The sequence below is a fragment of the Physeter macrocephalus genome, chromosome 1 (genome assembly GCF_002837175.3).
Source record: "Physeter macrocephalus isolate SW-GA chromosome 1, ASM283717v5, whole genome shotgun sequence".
NCBI classification, from domain to species: Eukaryota; Metazoa; Chordata; class Mammalia; order Artiodactyla; family Physeteridae; genus Physeter; species Physeter macrocephalus.
In genome coordinates this window covers 55,620,811-55,642,900 of record NC_041214.2, presented here as the reverse complement: position 1 = coordinate 55,642,900, position 22,090 = coordinate 55,620,811, and the positions used below count along the sequence as shown (strand labels likewise).

The 22,090-nt window shown below is 41.7% G+C and overlaps 1 protein-coding gene across 6 annotated transcripts in view; it reads right to left on the bottom strand.

The window, feature by feature from the left end:
* Positions 1-220: 220 nt before the first annotated feature.
* PPM1L (protein phosphatase, Mg2+/Mn2+ dependent 1L) overlaps positions 221-22,090 on the bottom strand; it is a 353,976-nt gene continuing 332,106 nt past the window's right edge. For 5 of the 6 annotated variants that reach the window (XM_028490691.2, XM_024124286.3, XM_028490697.2 and 2 more), the window contains 2 exons: positions 19,402-19,563; positions 8,264-15,934 (listed from right to left, as the gene is read on the bottom strand). In XM_028490691.2, coding sequence (XP_028346492.1) covers positions 15,588-15,934; positions 19,402-19,563 — 509 coding nt within the window. In that variant the 3' untranslated portion in view covers positions 8,264-15,587. Of the gene's footprint in view, positions 501-8,263; positions 15,935-19,401; positions 19,564-22,090 lie in introns of those variants that run through there. The other variant, XR_003680160.1, reaches the window with a different exon arrangement.

The window sequence follows — 22,090 nt, the reverse complement described above, 5'->3', positions numbered from 1 at the left end:
CAGTTCCCCTTCTTCATGGTGGCCTAGGGCCAGGCTGGTGGGCCTGAGGCTCTGCAGGCTTCCCTTCCACCAGACCTCACAGGAGGCCACAAAGATTCCTATGGATGCCAACCCTAGGCTGACCTCTGTACCAGGTGGGCCTGGAGGGTAAAGGAGTAAGATTGACGTTTGGGGGATCCAGTAGCTTCAGAAGTATGGTTTCACACTGCAAATGAAGCCCAGCACTCCTCAACCTCTGCCCCATGCCTTGCATAGCAGCCTTCTCCACTCTGCCCTTTGTTTCTCAGGCATCCCAGGCCCATGCTGGCCTACCTGCCTTCATCTCAGCTCTTTACCTGGAGTGTACTTTGCTTTTTCTGGATCTCCATTGCCTCATCTGTGAAGAGGGTTAGTAATTCTCATTCTCTTCAGAGTCAGATGATGATTTAAAGATGCTGGGGCCATCAGCCTGGAGAAGAGGAAGCCTTGTGGCAGAGAAAACGGTCTTGACCAGAGCGACTCTGGAAGGCAGGACCAAGATAGTGGGAGAAGTGACAGGGAGAGCGATTTTAGTTTAGGATCAGAGAAATCCAGGGATAGAGCAGGATGCTTCAGAAAATAACAAATTCCCAACCTTAAAGGAGGTAAAAGAAGCTGGAGAATCCTTTGGTAAAGATGCTGGGAGTGGAGAATTAATAGGACCTGGACTTGAAAAGTCTAGCTCTGAGAGAAGTACTAGCATTAGCTTTGGAGTCACACAGATGTGAGTTCAAGTCTTAGTGCCACCTCTTACTAGCTGGATTACTCTTCTCTCTGAACCTCATTTGCCTTACACATGGCAGGAAGGTAATAAGAGTGTCTTGCACTTGTAGTGCTTTTGCCAGAATTCGTTGAAATAGGAGATGGGAGGACCCCACAGGAAGTAGGTGCTCAGTACCTGGGAAATTTCATTAAATCACCATTTGGTTCTAAAGGATGGTTGTAAACAGTGGAGGGTGCAATGGGGAGGATGTTGCTGCTGCCCCCAGGGCCAGTGTCTGCAAAGGCCGCCAGCAGGAAGACAGACTGGAAGCAAGTAGTATATTCTAAGAGGAACAAGGGAAAAAATGAAGGGGCAATAAGTGTATTGATTTTTTTTTTTCCCTGAACTCTCTAATTCTGTTCCGTTGCTCTGTAAGTCTGCCTTTCCATCACTGCCATACTATCTTGATTACTCTGGCCTTAAAATCTGATGATATAGGTCTTCCAAGTTTATTCTTTTGCAATGTTGTTTTGACTATTACATGACCTTTGAATTTTCAAGAAAAGTTTGGAATCAGCTTTACAATTTCTATAAAAGAGTCTTCTAGGCTTTTGATTGGAATTGCATTAAATATAGAAACGGGGGGGAAAGGCTGTTTTAACAATATTGAGTCTACTGATTTATGAATGGTCTACCTCTCCATTTATTTAGATTTTCTTTAATTTCTCTCAGCAATATTCCGAAGTTTATGAAAAGGTAACAATCTTGCATATATTTCATTAGATTTATTCCTAAGTATTTTGTATTTTTTGATGCTATTGTCAATGAGATTTTTTTTACAGAGGTATAATTAACATACAGTAAAATGCACAAACTTAAGTGCTCAGTTCAATGATTTGGGGCAGTTTTATACATCTGTACAAACATCACCTAAAACAAGATAGAGAACACTTCCATCATCCCACGAAGGTTCTTAATGCCATCTTCCAATCAATCCCTACTCCTACCCCACCCCCATTACAGAGCAACCACTTCCTGGTCTCTATCACTGTAGATTTAGTCTTGCTGGTTTGGGATTTCATGTAAATGTATTCATGCAGTATGTATCATTTTGAGTCTTGCTTCTCTGATTGAACATAATGTACTTTACATTAATCCATGTTGTTTTGTGTGTCAGAAATTTCTTTTTATTGCTGAGCATTATTCCATTATATGAGTAAACAGCAATTTGTTTATCCATTTGGGTTGTTTCTAGTCTGGGGCTATCATGAATAAGACTGCTATAAAGATCCTTGTATGAGTTTTTTTGTGTGTATTTATGTTTTCATTTCTCTCTGTAAACACCTAGGAATGGAACTGCTGGTCCGTAGGGTACGTGTGTGTTTACTATGAAATGCCAAACAGTTCTCAAAAGTGTTTGTACCACTGTACATTCCTACCCAGTTTTTCTTTTATGACTTATACTTTTTGTGCCCCACCCAAGAAATCTTTACCTACACCAAAGTGGGGGAGATTTTCTCCTATATTTTCTTCTAGAAGCTGTATGGTTTTAGGTTTTACATTAAGGTCTATGATCCATCTCCAATTTAAATTTTTATTCAGAGTGAGAAAGCATTTGAAATTCATTCTCTTTCATGTAAATATCTAGTGGTCTCAGCAGCATTAAAAAAAAAGACTTTCCTCATGAGGGAGTGTTTAGTCTGTTTATATTTAATGTAATTTTTATATAATTGGGTTTAAGTGTACCATCCTGTTACTTACTTTTCATTTTGCACCTCTGTGGCCCCTTCCTTGCCTTCTTTTTAGTTAACTGAGTAGTCACTAGCATTCCATTTAATTTCCTCAACTGCCTTCTTAGCTATTGCTCTTGTTATTGAAATTATTATTATTATATATATATCTATTTTTTGGCTGTGTTGTGTCTTAGTTGCGGCACATGGGATCTTCTCTGAGGCACGTGGGATCTTTTGTTGCGGCACGCAGGCTCTTCGTTGCGGCACACAGGCTCTTCGTTGCGGCGGGTGGGCTTCTCTCTAGTTATGGTGTGCGGATTTATCTCTCTCTAGTTGTGGTGCGCGGGCTCCAGGGCACATGGGCCCTGTAGTTTGTAGCACATGGATTCTCTCGTTGAGGTGTGCGAGCTCAGTAGTTGCGGCGCGCAGGCTTAGTTGCCCTGCAGAATGTGGAATCATAGTCCCCTGACCAGGGATTGAACCCGCAACCCCTGCATTGGAAGGCAGATTCTTTACCACTGGACCCCCAGGGAAGTCCCTGAAATTATTTTTTTAATTGATTGCTTTAGATCAGGGCTTCTCAACCTTTGTACTATTGACATTTTGAGTCAGATAATTCTTTGTGGGGTATGCTTTCTTAGTATTTTGCTTCATTGTGGTCTGCTGATCATCCTGGTTTTACACATTGATGTTTTTCATAAAATTTGAGAAATTTATGATTTATCTATCTATTTCTTCAATTATTTTTCTGCCCCATTCTCACTCTTGTCTCTTTCTGGTATTTGAGTAACATATAACTTACACTGCTTTATAGTATAGTACATGTCTTTGTAGAACATGTTCAATTAATTTTCCTTCAATCTTTATTCTTGTCTTTTCTTCAGACTAGGTAATTTGTATTGATCAAGTTTATTCACTTCTTTTGTCATCTCCAAGTTCTTTTAAGCCGATCCAGTGAATTTTCATTCCAGTTTTTAAATTTTTCTCTTCTAGAATTTTAATCTTTAATTTTCCATTTTTCTGTTGAGATTCCTTATCTATTGTCTCACTAAGACCACAGTTGCCTTAAATTCCTTAAACATATTTATTATAGCTGCCGTAAATCTGCTAAGATTAATATCTAGGCCTCTTGGAGTTGACCACTATTGACCGCTGTTTTTTCTTGACTATCGGTCAACTTTTCCTGTTTCTTTACATGTCTGGTAATTTCTCAATTTTATATTGTACTGGACAATGTGAGTGATATGTTAAAAACCTGTAAATATTCTGGATTCTATTATCTTTCTCTGAAGAGTTTTGATATTTGATTTTTGTTCTCGTAAGTAAAGTAGTTCAGTTATTAGCTAACTATCTTGATTATTATTTTTCTTTTTTCCTTTCTTTTTATTTTTTTTTGCAGGGGGAGTCACGGGGAATGCGTTATGGTTTGTCTCAGCAAATCTGTAAAAGCTTAAGGTGTTCCCAAGACCCTTCAATTTGTTGCAACTCAACTTCCTTACTCTGTCTCTCTTACAGATCTTGTCAGCACTTGGTTTTAGGCTCAGTTAGGCTAGATCTGAAGTGGGCCTTCATTTAGAGAGTGGTCCTTATTCTTAATACATAACCTAAGTGTCTCCACTGGATGTCTCTCTACTCTGCTTGGGCCAGAACTTGATATTCCCCAGCAATACTCAGTCTCTAGTGTTTTTATTCCACTCTTAATCCCATAGCAGCCACGTTCAGTTGAGCCTCAGTGCTGGACCCTGCGTATGTACAGTGAGCCCTCAGCTAAGGACTCATGAGGGGCCCACACGTAGACTTCCGAGGCTCTCCCTCTGTTACAGCTCTCCACAGACTCCAGCCACATTCTGTATCTTCGCTTCAATCTAGCTCTGCTTGGACTCCAGCTTGCTGCGCCACAACCAGAAAAGTGTCACCTCACAGAGAGCTGAGGTGATCACGGGGCAGCTTGTGATCCCTTCTCTCAAAGATGCTATCTTGCACTGCCTGTTGTCCAAGTTGTCTAATGCCTGAAAACAGTTGCTTAGCACAGTTTATCCAGTTTTATAGTTGTTTATGGTGGATGGCCTAGTGCAATACCAGTTAATCTGGGAAAGCTGGAAGAGGAAGCCCCTGTAGACTCCTTGAGAGTTTTTAGGTGTGAATTGTTCCCGAGGCCCCACTTAAATACTTATTGCCTTTGGATTCCAGGAGGTACCACTAAAATCCTTATATTAAAGTTCCCTTTCTCTTGTTGTTACCGTAAAAAAAAAAAAAAAAAGTCACTAGTGTATTTCTAAAATAAAACAGAAGGAGGGAAAGAGAGAGAATATAACCCATCACTGAAGTGAAGGTAGGGTGTTTGTGGCTCTTGATTCCTATTTCTCTGGATCTGTGGTTGGTGTTGGAAACGTCCATAATTCTTACTCTAATCCAGATAACAAATATTCATCCTGAAATCTCTAATCACATCCTTCATTTTATGTTAGAAATTTTCTATCCAGAGAAAGGAGTGGAAGACCAGAATTTGCAGACTGCATGTTCTACTCTGGCTATCAAATATTATTCTTAATGAAAAGGAGAAAAATAATCCAAGGCTACATTTTTTTGCTTTGTTACACCCAGTTCCAAATTCAGCAATCTGGTGATTAACTTTTATTGTTCTTCTTCTAAGTTCCAAGTGCTGTTCACATCTAAGCATTTCATCTTTAGAATACTTAAAAATAGTATTACATGTGTGCATCTGTGTGTGTATATATCTATTTCCCTCTGTCTCTAAATTCCACACTCTTCCTTCCTGCATCTTGTGAAAACCTTTGCAGATGGATATTCTCTTCTGAACACTTTTCTCAGAGGTGTGTCATGTCATGTTGCTGGAGTTTACATGTGTGTATAGCTAATCTAACCGTTATCACCTAATACTGGTTACACTATATAAACTTTGTTGCTGTGGTATAAAGCTGGGTAAAGGTTGCGTTAACACTAAACAATTTTTATTGCATACATTTGTATACTTTTAAAAAAAAATAAATTTATTTATTTTTGGCTGTGTTGGGTCTTCGTTGCTGCGCGCGGGCTTTCCCTAGTTGCGGGGGACGGGGGCAATGATGTGGTACGCAGGCTTCTCACTGTGGTGGCTTCTCTTGTTGCACAGCGCGGGCTCTAGAGCGCAGGCCCAGTAGTTGTGTTGCACTGGCTTAGTTGCTCCGCGGCATGTGGGATCTTCCCGGACCAGGGCTCGAACCCATGTCCCCTGCATCGGCAGGCGGACTCTCAACCACTGCGCCACCAGGGAAGTCCCCAAAATATACAAATTTATCTTGCTTTGAATCGGAGCCAGGCTTATTCCTGTTCCAAATGAGAGCACCTGAAGTCTCAATATCTCCTATATCTCGTTTCTGTTATGCTTTTGTCTTATCCTCAGGCCATGAACTGTTTTTCTGCTTTCTATGTGGAATCCCAACTTAACAGCCACTCCAACGCAAAAGCATTGAAAAATTAGAAAATTCCAGCACAGACATTAGAATGTAAAATGAGTTTAACCAAAAGAAAAAGAATAGCAGCAGCTCTATGTATAAAGTCCAATAGCTTTAATGTGTTTATTTTTGCTTTAATCTTGTCATCAAGGGTGAATTTTTAGCTGTTCATTTTGTATACAACACAGAATCAGTGATAGCATGAACACATTAGTCTCTACAATGCTAAATCTACCCCTAGCACACATCCAAGGGACCTGAAACACACGCCATGCATCTTGAGTGACCGTGCACTGCCATATACTCTGAGCTCAACATCAAATTGACATTTTAACTTTTTTTCAAATGCCTCTTAGAGACAATTATAGACTAGTAGGTATAAAAACCTCTGAAGAGTACCAAGAGTAATGAGGTTTTGCCAAGGTTTTGTTGTATTTTATGGATAGTTTTCAGGGACTAACTTACCAGACAGTCTGATTGATTTGAGCAGTCATTTTGACCCATGATTTAATTATTAAATACAATTGGGAGATTCCTAAAAGAAAGCATTATCTAATATTTTATGGATCCTGCTATCTTTTTATAAACAAATAACATCTTATGAGTTTTAAAATAGCAAGAAAATGCTGATGGAAAATTTTTCATGATGTTAAAATAGGTATAGTAAATGCATATACAAAGTCACTGTTTCAAAATTCAGCAGGGAACAAGAACAGAGCTTTTGAGATATACCATTCATGAAAAATACTTCTCAGTTATGTGGGTTTTTTTCTTACTCCCTCCAACCCTCCTTTCCTTCCTTAATAACTGGACTCCTCCTATGGTTTTAATCTTAACAAATCAGAAACTGGCTTGACTTAATTTGCATTTCTTGTTGTATGTTCTCATGATTAAAAACAACAAAAATTCCACTGCTGACCACAATGAGATATTCCCAATCTCTTATTCACTTTCTGTTATTCTAATTCAATAGAATTCTAGTATATTTTGGCAAAAGCTAATATTATTTGGATAAAGAAGCAATTGGCATAAACAGAAAGAGATGTCTAGGGAAGAGGACCAGCCAAAGATTTTAGAAAGAAGTGATGGCTTCTGTGGTTAAAAATAAAAGTCTGGCATTTAGTTTTGCTTTGCTATGCAGAAAATAGATGTTGCTATTCTTGTTCAAAATATAAAGCTTAATTAAATTCCATGCCTAGAACCTGGAAAGTCTAAAGTAACTATGGATACCAAATTTATGCTTCAAAAAAAATCTGGCATTTAATCTTCACAATTAAGATCAAGAAATAATTGTATTCCTGAAGTATGTTAATTTTCTATATAATAAGTTTGCTAATTTACATAATCAAGGAACACTGATGATAAAAACTCTCAGTTCTGGGTTCTCATTTGGGACATGAAGTTGGTACATAGCCTCTTGGGAACAAAAATAAAAACAAGCCATGGATAGATGTTCTCAGTGTTCCCTGTTTGCCTTTGCTGTAATTCTTTCCTTCCTCCAGAGGACCTTGTAGAGAGAGATACCCCGGCTTGAATCATACCACTGCTGAGCCCTTGCACGGCTGCTGTTCCAGTGGCGGCTCCTCATTGGGACAGCCCTACCCCTGCCCTGGTACCCAGAGGCTCCCTCTCTCACCTCCCCACTCCATCCTGGGGAAACTAGACGACCTAACGTGGAATAATTATCTGATGCAGTTTGCTTGGGTGTGGGCAAGATATTCCAAATCTGTTACCATTTACTGTCTTTTAAGTGTAGGAAAGAATGACTCTAATTCTGCCCTGTCTTTACATATCTAAACCCATTGGAGAAAATCATGAAAGATGCCCATTTTTATCGCATTCAGCCAATACGGAGCATTACGATATCTGTGAAGCCTCCACTGGGCTGTAAGTGCCAAGGCAGGGATGGTGCCTGAGTGCTCACCTCTAGATACACTCCCTTAGGTGACCTGCACTTGGCATATGGTCGGTGCTCAAAAAAGTAATAATAACAATAATAATAATGGAAAGAGGGCTTCCCTGGTGGCGCAGCGGTTGCACGTCCGCCTGCCGAGGCAGGGGAACCGGGTTCGCGCCCCGGTCTGGGAGGATCCCACATGCCGCGGAGCGGCTGGTCCCGTGAGCCATGGCCGCTGGGGAGAGGCCACAACAGAGGGAGGCCCGCATACCACAAAAAAAAAAAAATAATAATAATAATAATAATAATAATAATGGAAAGAATATACAAGCAGATTTACTTACAGCAAAAATAGTGGCTTTCTCAATTAAATCTGTTCATAACGTAGATCAATGTTTTATGAATCCAGTCATGCTTTTTTTTTTTAAACTTGTATATTTGGTATATAGGAATTATGTATGTGAACATAGTTCACATTGGGGTGTTTTGGAATGAACTGTTTCATTACTATTTTTCAGGCTTGTTAGAATAATCATTCTTCTGAACTCTAAAATGTCATCGTTTTTTGCTTTTGTTTTCTTTTTCCCGGCTGACCAAGGAGGCATTGCAAAATAGATTTCAACCTTTTATAATCTGAACTGAAATTATGTGAGTGCTATAAATCAAAACCACTGGCTTTAGTAACTGACAGAGTAAACCAAAAACAATGCTGTAGATGTCAATGTTTCAATGTGAACATGTATTTCTGACAAAATTTTAAAAAGGCAAACACTGCTTTCTAAAATAGGAACAAAAGTTATTGGATCTTCTCCAATTCTGTACTTATTACTCCATTTTTCTGAATATATGCCTGAGATAAAGGGAAATCAAGATGAAAAATACCTAGACTGGTTGTAGTCTTGGAGCCTAAATAGGGGGAGTATTCTTGCTTAATATCCCATGGTTATAGTTTTTTCCCATGTAGCAGGATTTATATCTTTTCATTATTACACTAAGCATCACTGTTTGTCTCTGCATATACTGAGACAGATGGGGATATAAAATGTGCACAAGAGACATCATTCTCTTCAGTTAGAGATGTCTAATACATCATTTCTACAGGATTAAAAAAAATTATATGAGCAAACATGACCCTTTTCATTATATGGAAAACTCTGTAGGAAGCAGGAACATTAAATAACCCTGTGCTTTGTCTTTGTGAAATCATCTGTTTTAAATTGAATACTCACTGGTATTCATGTTGGCATTTGGAAAATTACCAGTTTTAAAACTCGCCCCCAGATGCAGCTGTGACTGTGTTTATCTGACTTTAGTTTTATTGGAGCACTCTAAAATGGAAGGTCTATCATTTAGTCTCTTTTACGAAAAAGGGGTATTCCCTCCTTGAAAATGCACAAATTCTAAGGATTCAGGGTAAAACGATGTCTAGCATTTGGAAAGTAAACAGTACCTAGGACAGTTAAAAGTGGTTTAGGAGAACAGTAAATAAGACCACATGTATCTATTTTCACTGGGAAAGAATGGAATAGGGACTGTAATTTTACTAACTTTACAGATAACTCAGAATTCATTCTTACTTCAGTGTTATCTCAACTTCAGAAAGAGCACAAATATCAGAAAGCATGATTCACAATGTCATAAAATGTCTTAATTTAAAATATTTTATATTATTCTCCTTTGATTTTTGTCTTGTATACTTTATTTTTTTAATTAATTAATTAATTTTTATTTATTTATTTATTTGGCTGCACTGGGTCTTGGTTGTGGCACATGGGATCTTCGTTGCCGTGTGCGGGATCTTTCGTTGCGGCATGTGAACTCTTAGTTGCGGCATGCAGGATCTAGTTCCCTGATCAGGGATCCAACCCGGGCCCCCTGCATTGGGAGCGTGGAGTCTTAGCCACTGGACCACCAGGGAAGTCCCTGTCTTGTATATTTTCTTGAGAATGCTTTTCTTTACATTCTGACTTTGATCTCACTGGAAATTAATTTTGCATTTTTTAAAATTAAAAAATGTTCCAAATTATTTTGCATAAATGTTATTCTACCTGTGCCATCAGTCCTAAGAAAAGGAGCTTTAGAATTGTATTTGTTAACATGTAAGCAAAGCATTAGCCAATACTCTAAATGGGGAGGCTTGCATCTCAATAGGTGAAAAGTGGGGAAAACTGCCTTCTACAGATGTATATGCAGGTGTCAGCAATTGCTATTAAATACAACCTATGCAGGTAAAAGTCTAATAATCTAAATTTTTGATAACCTACTTTTTGTTTTTAATGTCTGAGTATCCTAAAGGTTTTCTCCACCCCCCGCCTCCCCCAATTCCTTGACTATTACTTCTACCTTTGCTTCTGCACGAACACATTTTAAATTATGCACTGTCTAATTAATACAGGAATATGTTGAGATACTGCATGACATCACACTTAACCTCTGAATTTCTTCATGACAAAAGGTGATGGGAGAGTGTGGCTGAAACATGGGCCCTTTCCTATGGAGGCAGAGACCCAGGCAGACTGCCCTGCCCCTTAACCCTCCCCCCAACCACAATCTGCCATTGGAGCCCTCACAGTAATCTGCTTGTGCTGAAAGCTAGGGACTCTGGTCCTTGGAGGTTTTGAGATTAATTTGGATTTGGCAAATGTCAGAGGGGATTATAATGCCAGATTATAGGATTTCTAGAGTAAATGGAACCACATCTCTAAATGTAATCTACACTTTTGCTACTTGCTTGCTTTTGGGTGGAGTTTTGAATTGTGCAAATGCTTATAATGATCTGCTATAATGAACAGTTGCTACATGTTTTCTTCTAAATCCTTAACTTGTATTTACTGAAATGATTGTACAAATGATGGCGTGGTTACTACTAAACACATAAACATGATCAAAATCAACCCTTGGTTAAACAGTTTGCAGCTTAACAGTAGTAAAAATAAAAAATAATGGACAAAGCATCAACATTATTAAGAATTAGCAAATAAATTTACATACTAGAAAACAAGTTTAGAGCTACATATCTAACGGACGCCTTATAGTGTCAACTGTCACTTGCCCTTTGCAATCTGCCACCTAGTCTAAGTGATTTTACTTTCTGTTTTATACTATTCTGGATAACAACCAAAGGGAGGGTGTATTCCTAAATATTGGATATAATTTTAAGGTAATGACTTTATCCTAAATTCACTTTGTACCATATTTTTGACTAGATTTGCTTCCTCTGTGATTTGGGGATTCTCTCTCCAAATAACTTGCCCAACTTAATTATACATATATATATATAAAATGTGAAAGGTGGGACAACATGGGACAGGGATTTCAGAAAGAATAAGAAAAGAGAATAAGTAAATAGTTTACATTTCCGTTATTATACAATGGATACATAATTTAAAAAAATCTAGTTAGAATTTAAAAAATGAATTCATACCAAATATGCCATTCCCCCTTTTCTATTATTTTAAATATTTTTTTAAACTCTCACACAGTGATAAAATGTAAAAATATTTACTTTGATTCCATCTGGAAAGCAAAGATAACTTCAAAAAAGCAACCGAAAGCCCTTGGAACAAATTTGAGAAATCCTTAGGTATGGCAAGGCTCTTGCTTACTATTCACATAAAAAGAAGGGAGCCCATGTTTAGAGTTTCAAGCAGGATTGTTGGGCTTCTGCTATCGATACAATTAGATTAAATCATACTATTTCTTAATACTGCTTTCAGTAACAAATCAGTCTCTTCCGTGAAAGAATTAGTGCTGCTAAATTGCAAACTATACTGCAACTGCTAAGAGTCATAGTGAATGAGAAAACAGTAATATTTCCATATAGCAGAATTTCCCAAAGTGGGTGCTGTGGAACAGGAGCTCCTTGAAGTGTTACTAGGTGTTACTCAAAAAAGTTTGCATGGTCAGATTAATCTGGAAAACACTGGAATTACATTTGTGGTGTTTATTTAGTTCCCCTGGGGGATATTTAAATTAGAACCTTTGATGTGCTTATATGTACTAACTTTCTAGGATAGTATGTTTCCCAAACTCATTTGACGCTGGAGCCCCGTGTTTGGAACAGTATCTTTGGAACTTGTGTCCTGTGGAGCACACTTTGGGGAACACTGTATCTCATTACTCCTGCAGTGTTCAACTAATTAGCTTAGAAGTCTAGATGTGAAGGATTTAATCCAGAGTCAATTAAATAGGACCCAGCATGGTATCTAATGGTCATGTCATTTCTGCAGAGCTGGGTCAGGAATGCTGGTGTGATAAGCTAAGGCAATTTGGGGGGAAAATTAAGAGAAGATCAGTCTAATAATGGGTCAAAAGGAGGAAACAATTTTCTGAGGTCATTGGGAAAATAAAACCTTATCCAGAGTATGAATTCCTATACTTACAAGTGTACAAGGAAATGTTGCCCTTTCTAAAGTTTTTGTGTTCCCAGTTGCAAGAGAGTTAGATCTGGCAACAACTCGGGGTGGGGCGGGGGGAAATGTCAGGAAAATCAAATATACCTGGCAAAGGAAAAAGCGATCACTCCCTTTGTGAATCCCTCATGTATTGCCAGATATCCTAGCGATCCAATTCAATCGTGTAATCAACTTCCTAGGATCACTTCAAATAGTGTTGATGATGCCATCACTTGTGCAATCCTGTTTGCACAAAATGTTCATGGACTGAAATCATCACAGCTGTATGAAATAAGACCTGTTTTAAATTATCCAGATCACATATGCTCCATCACTCTATAAAACACTCTGTAATACTCTTACCACATAGACAAGATTCTAGAGCCCAATGCCTTCAGTCCAAGGCAAGGAATAGAATGTAGCCACTGGTTACCAGTAAGATGTACAGTCATGTTGCATTAGAACAGCGACCTCAGAGCTAAGTGCCATGGGCAAGCTGGTCATGTGAAATAAATGCCGGTCTTGGGAGCTAGCTTTGGAGTTTTCCATATAAGTATTATTTATTCCTTTTATTAGAGAATTGCAAATACAGTGAATTAAAAAAAAAGTTTCCCTGTCTCTCCCCCCACCCCCCAATCCCAACCCAGTTTAAGAGTACAGATTACCAGTGGAGCAGTGGGAGAGCAGTGCATTAATGAAGACCTGGGCTTGGCATCTTGCTGGGGGCTCATAAGCACATGATCATTGGTTCCCAGCTTCATTTCTAAAAGACTATAAAACCATTCCAAAATTTGGCACCATAGGGGCTATTGGCAATACGAACTCAGGCTAGGGGGTCTGGGTGACAATTCCAAAGCTTTGGCAGTGCTGTTTAGGGAAGCTTCACATGCAAACTTCTCAAATCAATTTCCCTAACTAGACTCAACCTTCCCTGTCCCTGGAAAATGGGAGTGGCTGGCCGGTGAGCCACAGGGTATGCTGGGTGGTGTGTGCAGACCCCCGACAGCTGGAGGCTGCTCAGGGAGAGAGAGCTCCAGGAGGATGGGGAAGGGAACAAAGTAGCCTGATTTGAGACATAACTATTAATCAAACTGCTACTATTTTGCCTAGAACTTCTGTTTTTCAAAAATCTGCAAGCCAAAGTGGGAGAAAAAGAGGCAGAAAGGGAGTAAAAAATACACACACTACTTGATTAAAGTCAGAAATGAATTAATTCTACAAAGCAAAGTTTAGAAGATGCCTTGTGAACCTCAGAGGGAAAGCCATGCACTCCTGCACTCAGCACCATCTAGTAAGACATTTTGCAGGGCAAATAAACACTAATTTACTTAGTCGCTTTTCTCCTTCATCTTCACCAAAACAGTACCGTTTTCATTTTAGACAATCACAGTGATCATAGAATTTAAAAATATCTTTCCATCGTTATTATGAATTTTGGGTTAAGTTAAAAATAAAAAAGGAAAATTAACTGCATACCGTAATACGCTGACACTGCTTATTCCTGGACTCCGGTTAGAGGGTGGGCTTTGGTAACTCTCCAGAATCAGAACGTCCTAAAATCACCAAGCAAACTCAGGCCACCTGGCCTGACTGTCCCATCCCTGATCACAACCTGCATGTCTCCCACATTCCCTTTCCAACCCCCGCCTCAAATACACACATCCAAATGTTCAGTGTCTCTCAATAGGCAGATACTCCAATCTAACATGGTGGAAGGTATTTTGTACTAGAACATTCTATGGCTTAAAAAAAGAAGAAAAAAAAAAACGAGGTTCTAATTCTCATATTGTAAATTCTAATGTTATAGTTTACCAAAGTAAGCACGTCTCTTGGGAAACCACTATTAATTCTTTCAAAGAAAGGTTAAGTGCTTAGAGGAATCCAGACAGATTACAGTCCTTGGCAGCCACAAAGGAATCTTTTCATCCTCCTGAGTTCACTCCTAGAACTTGCTTCAGAAAAGCTCCACAGCTGAAGAAGGCAGGGAAGTGGCATCGTGGGCAGGAGGTGGCCAGTGAATGGGGCCTTTCAGAAGCTATAAAGGCAAATGCTCACTCTGGAAGGACAAAACCAGGTGGACGCCCTGGCATTTCAGACACAGAGGGGTGGGGATGCAATGAAAATCTTGTTTGGCTGTTTGAGCCCCTCAGCCAGGGAAACAGGATGACCCAGCATTTTCTGTAATTAACTTATAAAATACTGAGATTGGAAATGTGACTTTGGTGATAAGAAATGAAAAGCAGCAAGTCTGGCCGCGAAAATAACTCAGTGGTTTGCAACCAAATGTTAAAGACTGCTGCCTTTCCACCGTCTAGCAGAAGCACATCCCAGTAATTTACCACCAAATTCCAAAACTTGGCTGCGAACTCTGTACTCGGCTTCAGGGAGCACACATGCAGTTCTACACCGCTGCTTCTCAGAACACTGCTTCAGAGACACTTGAAAGCTACTAGAACAGGAGAGGAAAAAATGCACAAAACCGGGCAGCTGGAGCTCGATTCGAGGTGGCGACCTCACCCGCGTTCTCTCTGAATGCAAATAGCCGACTTCCCAAGCGGCGCTGTGACTTATTCGGCCATGGCGTCCTCTACCTACCCTTAAAGGTAGAAGGAATTATGTACTGTGATTTGCTTTTTTCACGTGGTAATGTAAAAAAATCGTGGTGTCTGGTGGTAAAGTTTAACAGCTGCCTATTACATTAGGTATGGTGTAGGCCAAAGATTAAGGTCATGCATGATTAGGATAAACACACAAAGACTGGTCAGGTGGTACACAAAGTCTATTTAACTAATAAAGAAAGCGAGGGAAGAAGTTTACTTCTGCCGTGCAGGCGGCTCTCATCTTCCCCACGTACCTCAGCCTCCAAGAGCAGCCACAGAATAATAAACCATTTCCAAATCTGTTTCTGCAGGGCTGCTGCAGAGCAGAAAACCTGGGCTCAGGAGGACAAAGCATTCTCAGGACAGCTCTGCCCCTTAGCGTACTGTGTGGCCACATCGGCCCTGACTCACTGCTCCAATGAGAGGACACAAAGTCTGATGCCTGGAGGGCCCTGTAAGGGATCCTGAAAACAATGGTAAAAGGAGAATATATGGCACATATGCCATTCACTTCATACATGTGATTCTACAGCTATATATTTATATATTTTGAACATTGGATGAAAGAGTTGGGAAAACACGAAGAAACCATTTTCCAGCCTCTCAACTACATTGGCCAAGAGCACCCTCTGTTCATCACGGCACATAGACTTAAGACGGCCGGGAATGGGGCACCCCATGTCTGGGATGGATGATCCTAACTGTAACTCCCACACCTTTCACTACATTAAAAGAGACCAGTGTGTTGAAAGTCCTTTAGTCTAAGGCAGCTGAAACCCCAGAGGGTTCACTGCTCTTCTGTTTTGCTGCTATTCCTGAACTTCACCACCATGACTGTTATGTTGTCAGGGCAGCCTCTGTAAAATGACTGTAAAACTATGCTCTTGGCCCCAAAGTGAGGTTCATCCAAGCGGTCCTTGATGAATCGAACAGCTTCTTCGTTGCTGAAAGCATCCCAGAGGCCATCTGATGCCAAGATCATGAACTCGGGCTGGAGCTTGTCCAGGTCAAAGGTCAGGATATCTGGGTCTGGGATGACCACGTTGAGGTTTTTCAGCGGATAATCCCCCAGGGATCGAGACATGGCCAGGATTCCCTGGACCCTCCAGGAGCCATTGAAACTGATGAAACCACCTGGAAAGATAGAATGAGCCCATTAGCTTGACCAGCTGCTCTCTCACACCCCGGGTGCGGTCTGCGTGCATCTGCAAAGGGCTGACCTCCTGCATGTGACCTATGTGCTCCCCTCACCCCACCTTGGTGCTACCAGGAGGGAACAGCGTTCCTCTGCATGGCTTGAGGTTTGACACTCTGTGGGTAGATCCTCAGGCCCTCATCCTTGGTATCTTAAAAGGCTTCAAGACCAAATTAATAAGAGTATTGAGGGTAGGAGGTATGGATGGGTGAGGGCATCAGGTTTTTTTTGTTGTTTTTTTAAAAGAAGATGTTGGGGGTAGGAGTTTAATTAATTTATTTTTGGCTGTGTTGGGTCTTCGTTTCTGTGCGAGGGCTTTCTCTAGTTGCGGCGAGCGGGAGCCACTCTTCATTGCAGTGCGCAGGCCTCTCACTATCGCAGCCTCTCTTGTTGCGGAGCACAGGCTCCAGACGCACAGGCTCAGTAGTTGTGGCTCACGGACCTAGTTGCTCCGCGGCATGTGGGATCCTCCCAGACCAGGGCTCGAACCCGTGTCCCCTGCATTAGCAGGCAGATTCTCAACGACTGTGCCACCAGGGAAGCCCAGGGCATTAGTTTTAACTTAAGGACACCTTGGCAGCTCAGTGGGAGCTCTAGGGTGGGGATCCAGGGACAGCAGCAAAACAGCACTGAAAGGCAGGTGGATGGTACCAGAGAAAACCACTGGGATCCATCATTAGCTTGAGGCTGCCCTTGGGTGTGCCTGTATCTCAAAACACCTCCCCAGATAGAATCAGGATTAAAGAATGGTGTATTTTAGCACAGTTGTTAAAGGCTCAGGCTCTCAGGGCAGACTGCTTGGATTTGATTCCTGGCTCTGTTACTTTTAGCTTTGTGTGACCTAGGATGAGAAACTCTTTTTGATCCTTGGTTTCCTTGGTTCCAAAATTGGGACAATAACAGTACCTATTCCACTGAGGAGTTGTGAGAAATAAAGGAGTTAGTTATTCCATATTAATCACCTGGCACAATGCCTGCATGTAACATGCATTCAGTATTATCTATTATTATTTTTCTTTAAGGGAGCTAGAACTTTGTCCATTCGCATATTATTTGTCAGATATTTATTAAATGTATATTCCATGCAGGGCAATTTGCAGGCTCTAAAGTTAGACAAGATCCAGACCTTTCTATAAAGAAGGAGACAGCCTGGCAGGAGGGAAAAGCCACCAGTATCAATAGCTACAAGCACAAAGCAGTATTTCTTCAGGGAGAGACTGGTACCTGCTAAATGCTGTAGGCAGATGGGGAGGAGGGAGTGAAGATTTCTCGTTGTGATAATCACGGAGGAGTGAGCATTAAAGCTGGGCTTTGGACGATGGGTAGGACTTCCATGGGCAGGGATGTACGAGAACATTCCAGGAAGCGTGGTCTCCTGGGCAAGAGTATGGGCTCTGGAGTCACTGTCCTGGGTCTCAATTCTGGTCTCACCATTCACTAGCTGTGTGTCCTTGGGCACACTAGCCTCTCTGAGGCTCCACTTCCTTGGTTGTAAAATGAGGATAACGTTATCAACCTCGTAAGGTAGGGAAAGAGAAAGTATACGTAAAGCGCTCAGTTTAGCTCCCAGCACAGAGCGAGCACACAGTAAATGGCAGCTGACATCACTGTTATTGTGGAAACAGCTTAAGGAATGGAGACAGAAAGACCAATGTGTATTTGGCCTAGACTGGTTGCAGCGTACTGTCACACAAAACAGGAAGGGAAGAGATGTCCAGAAGGGAAGGCTGAGATCAGAGAAAACACACATAAAGATAAGAAAACCAATCATTGTTCATTAAGCCCTGATGTAAAATACACCCTCGACACAGGTGAGATTCACCTCCTTGGAGATGCTGTCAGAATTTGCTACTATAATCACTGCGAGGGCGGGGGAGGGTGGATGGGTACGGCAGGGAAGAGGAGAGAGGATAAAATGGGTTGACATTTCAGAAAAGAGCACTGGATGCTAAGGTGGTATCTCCACATGTACCGTATACACATCCCTGCCTGTGCTTCCTCAAGAGCAGGCTGACTATATCCTAAGTCCAGGGTCACAGTGGACTGAGATGCTGTCCGTAAGAAGGGAAGCTCATCAAATCTTGACAGATGCTCTTAAAACACTGTTCCATCCCATCAACAGAAAACCTGACCAAAGCTTTCATTAAAAATTATCCTGCATCTCAAGCAGTCACTGAAGCAGGAGGTTGTAATAAAATTCAACGCTTTTGGACTCAACAGTATAGCTTCCTACTGTGAAAACTCAAATGTTGATTAGGTTCTGGGCAGAAGCTGATGTGTAGACATTGAGGGTCAACCTGTAGATTCCCCCAGGCAGCAGGGGCCCTTCTTGGGCTGAGACCCAGGGTACCTGAGCTCCCTCGGCAGCTGGGCTGTGGCTTAGCACGTGACACAGAGGCTACATGCTGTGGTTGTCAGTCTGGGGAGGGAAGGGCTCCTCCCCTGCACGGGTAGAAGAGAATCCCCCTCAAATTGACTATGAAAGTGTAATCATCAACTGATAATCTTCCTTCAAGTCTTCGTCCCAATGTCACCTTAGTGAGGCCTGTGCTGACCACCCCGTGACACTCCCATTCCCTAACCTGCTTTGTGTCTCCCCATAGCAGTTATCATCTTGTAATATACTAGATAATTTACCTATTTTTACTTATTTATTATTAATGTCTGTCTGTCTACTACATTCCCTACCTGTTTCTCAGTTCCAAGATGTAAGTTTGTACCCCCAGCCCCTAGATGTTGAAAAAGTGAAAAAGGGATTCTCCCCCTCCCCAAACTGAAATATGTACTTATATTAGGCACTGAGCTCAGTGTTGGGAGTATAGAGATGAACAGACCAAGTTCCTGCCTCAAAGAACTCATGGTCAGGAAGGCAAGACAGATAAGAGGGCCAGGTATGTCCACACATGTGAAAGGTGACCCAAGAGGTCCACATAGGATGCTGGGGAAAGACTGAAGGGGTGTGACAGGGAAGGCTGCCAAAAGGACATCCTTAAACCAAGTCTTAAAGGACAAGGTCGTTGTTACCCACTAGACGGTGTGGACAACACTTGCAAAGGCACAGAGGTATCAGCTCCATGGTTCGTTTGGTGGGTAGTAGTTTGGCACGGTTGGAGAGAAGCCGGGTATGGCAAGCAGGGGCCCAAAGATCTCATTAGCCTTTAAACTAAGGGCTTTTTTTGGGTGCTCTTTTGGAATCTGTGGCCACGAAGAAGGGCAAATTCAGTGGCCACTCATTTGATAGGAAATGTTACAAAGTCCAGTCCCAGCTGCCTCAGCAGCAGCCTCTGTACTGACCTACTCATAAATGGGTAAAGGAACATCTTCTCCCCCAGGGTCTCTCCCAGCAAGCCACCTTGTCCACTTGAACAAGACAGCACAAAGTCCTCGGAGGCGTTCACAAACTCACCGGCTCTCTTTATCCTCTTCCTTTCCTTCAGCTGGTACGGCTTGTGATCATGAGACAAAGGAATGGCATTCCCGTCCTTGTCACACAGGACCCCACGCGAGTCACCCACATTGGCCACGGTGAGGTCTTTATCTGACAACAGAGCAATCAAACACGTTGTGCCTGCAAAACAGGAGAGAGAGGCAATGCAGGAGGTCAGCGGTGCTTTGAGGTTAGGCTGCTTCTCGTGGTTATTGGTTCTTCAGTCATTAGAAAACTACTCCTGCTGGGTGAGAATTTGACTCCAGCCACTCTAAGAATGACAGCTGTTCACTTCAACAACACTGATCAGATCTGACAGTCAATTTTCTTAACCATGTTGGAGTCTCACTGAAATAGGCTAGGATAACATTATCATTTTCCCAAATCATTGTTGTCTCTGCTACTCTTGATTTAAATGCATATCACACTTAAAAGGATTCGGAGAGAATCAGAATCAGCTTGAAGCTTCAGACAATTGATATTTATTTTCTGCTTCTTTTTGGTGCTGAGTTTCTGTGAAATCCCAGTTGAAAGTGGGAAGGATGGAGGTCGGGTGGGCTCTTCAAGCAGGAGGGCCTGGAAGGGCCAGTAAATGACAGATGCCACAACCAGGTCCTATGGAGCCATGGGGAGCAGTGGGGAGCGGCCTATACAAACTAGCCTATATATGGAGTCTGATAGCAAAGACCAGCAGCCAGAAACAGGTCAGTGCCAGGGTGTGATGGGGGCGGACTGTAAAGGCAGAGGCAGGAAAACCCAATATGAGGACAGAAATGAGGTCTATGTCGACAGGCGGGGGGGATTGGGGTGGTCAGAGTCAGAAGGGAAGCAAGAGGTTACAACTGTTTGCCTGGAGCCCACACAAGTCACAAAAGGACAAGCTCTCTGTCCTCAAACTCCTCATAGAATGAGAACGGATAAAAGCAAGTAGAGCTGCACTGTCTGGTCTAGTTGGAGGCCGCCCTTATTACCTGCCCGGTGCCCTCTGTCCAGCCCCTCTCCTTTCTCCTCCCCCGCCTTCTGACAGTGTCATTGAGTATGCAAATACCTGCTGAAACGCACAACCCATTAAGCTCTGGCTTCAAATCGATAATGCCTTTCCTTGTTAAAATTATTCATCAATTAGTCTTCATTAATATTTAACCTCCTCATTAAGAAGGTCATATTCAATAACAGAATGCAAATTGCTTTTTATCTGCACAGAATGACAAAAAAGACTGAATTCTTAAATAGACATAAAGAATAAACACAGATTGATATCAAGAGCGGGGAGAATAATTAGCATTTTCAGCTATTATAGCTCTATTGGAAATTCCATTCTAAAGCCTGTTTAACTCAAAAGTGCCTTGATCAGAAATGGAAACACATGAAATGTTGGTTAACTCATGATGTCTGATGTGAAAAGCCTTGTGAAAGGAGAAAAGACTAATCTCAGGATTATCAAAGCAGATAGCAAATCTTTCACCTTAAAAAAAACCTGTAAGAATGAAAATGTAAGCACAAGATGGACAATTCATATGATTAGAAATCATTATTCTCAGTTTTTGATATTAGTTGTATTTTGGTCTTCAACCATCCTCACTTTGTCCTCAAGCATCTGATTGTGTTAACCTGTCTATCACGATGAGAGCACAGATTCTCCTATAAGGCACACTCTTGGAGTCTGAAAGGTGAAATGGACACACTGCGTTATTGGATGTTACATGGCTTGGGGGCATTATATTAGTTCAGGTCTTGGAGTTGTGTCTCTCAGAGGCCCTCTTCCCTTCTCACTCTGTGCACTTCGAGAGATCATGGCCCTGACCTTTGCTTCCACCACCATCTCACCTACAACGCTAGCCTGGCTGACACTCCTGAGGTCCATATCAACTGCCTGCTAGGCATTTCCATTTGCCTGTACAACACGGGATCCAGAAGAGGCTTTGGGGTCTCCATGTCAGGGAGGTGAAGGGATCCACCTGGATGAGCTATAAGCCGTTTCCCCACCCCCATTTCAGCCACAGCAGCTCTACATCCATTGTTAGCTTTATTGAGCTGCTGCATGTTCTTTTTGTCTGTTTTTTGTTTTTTTTTAAAGAGGGGAGAGGTAATTTCTATAGCTAAAAAAAAAAAAAACCTTTGAAGTTTAATTGTATATGTGATTAAGAGCCACTGAAGGGTTTTAAGCAGGAGAGTGACATGATGAGATCTGTGTTTTAGAAGATCATGTCAGTGGCTTTGTGGAAGATAAAATGGAAGCAGGGGGAACAGGGAGAGTTCATGAGGATCTGAATTAATGTAGTAAACACAGGGATTGAGGGTCGGGGACAGATTACTTAAGACCAGAACGGAGAGGTCATAGAGAATAAGGAAATAAAGGAGAAGGGGAGGTCTAGGATAATGTCCTGGAGTCTAGAAGGGGGGCACTGGGTGCTCCATGGACAAGCACTTAAGGAGATGTTGGCTTGGGCTTTGGGGAAAGGCTTTCTCACTGAAAGAGACATGATGCAGAACACGACCCATTTCTTTGGCCTCCTGTGGCTCCTGTGTTTCCCAGGGCTGTGGCAGCCATCTTGCACCATGAGGGGATATGGTTCAGAGTCAAGGCTCCTGTGTCCAGAAGGAGGAGCGGAGAGGTGAGGAACCTGAGTCCCTGAGACATCACAGAGCTGCTGAACCAGCCTGGACT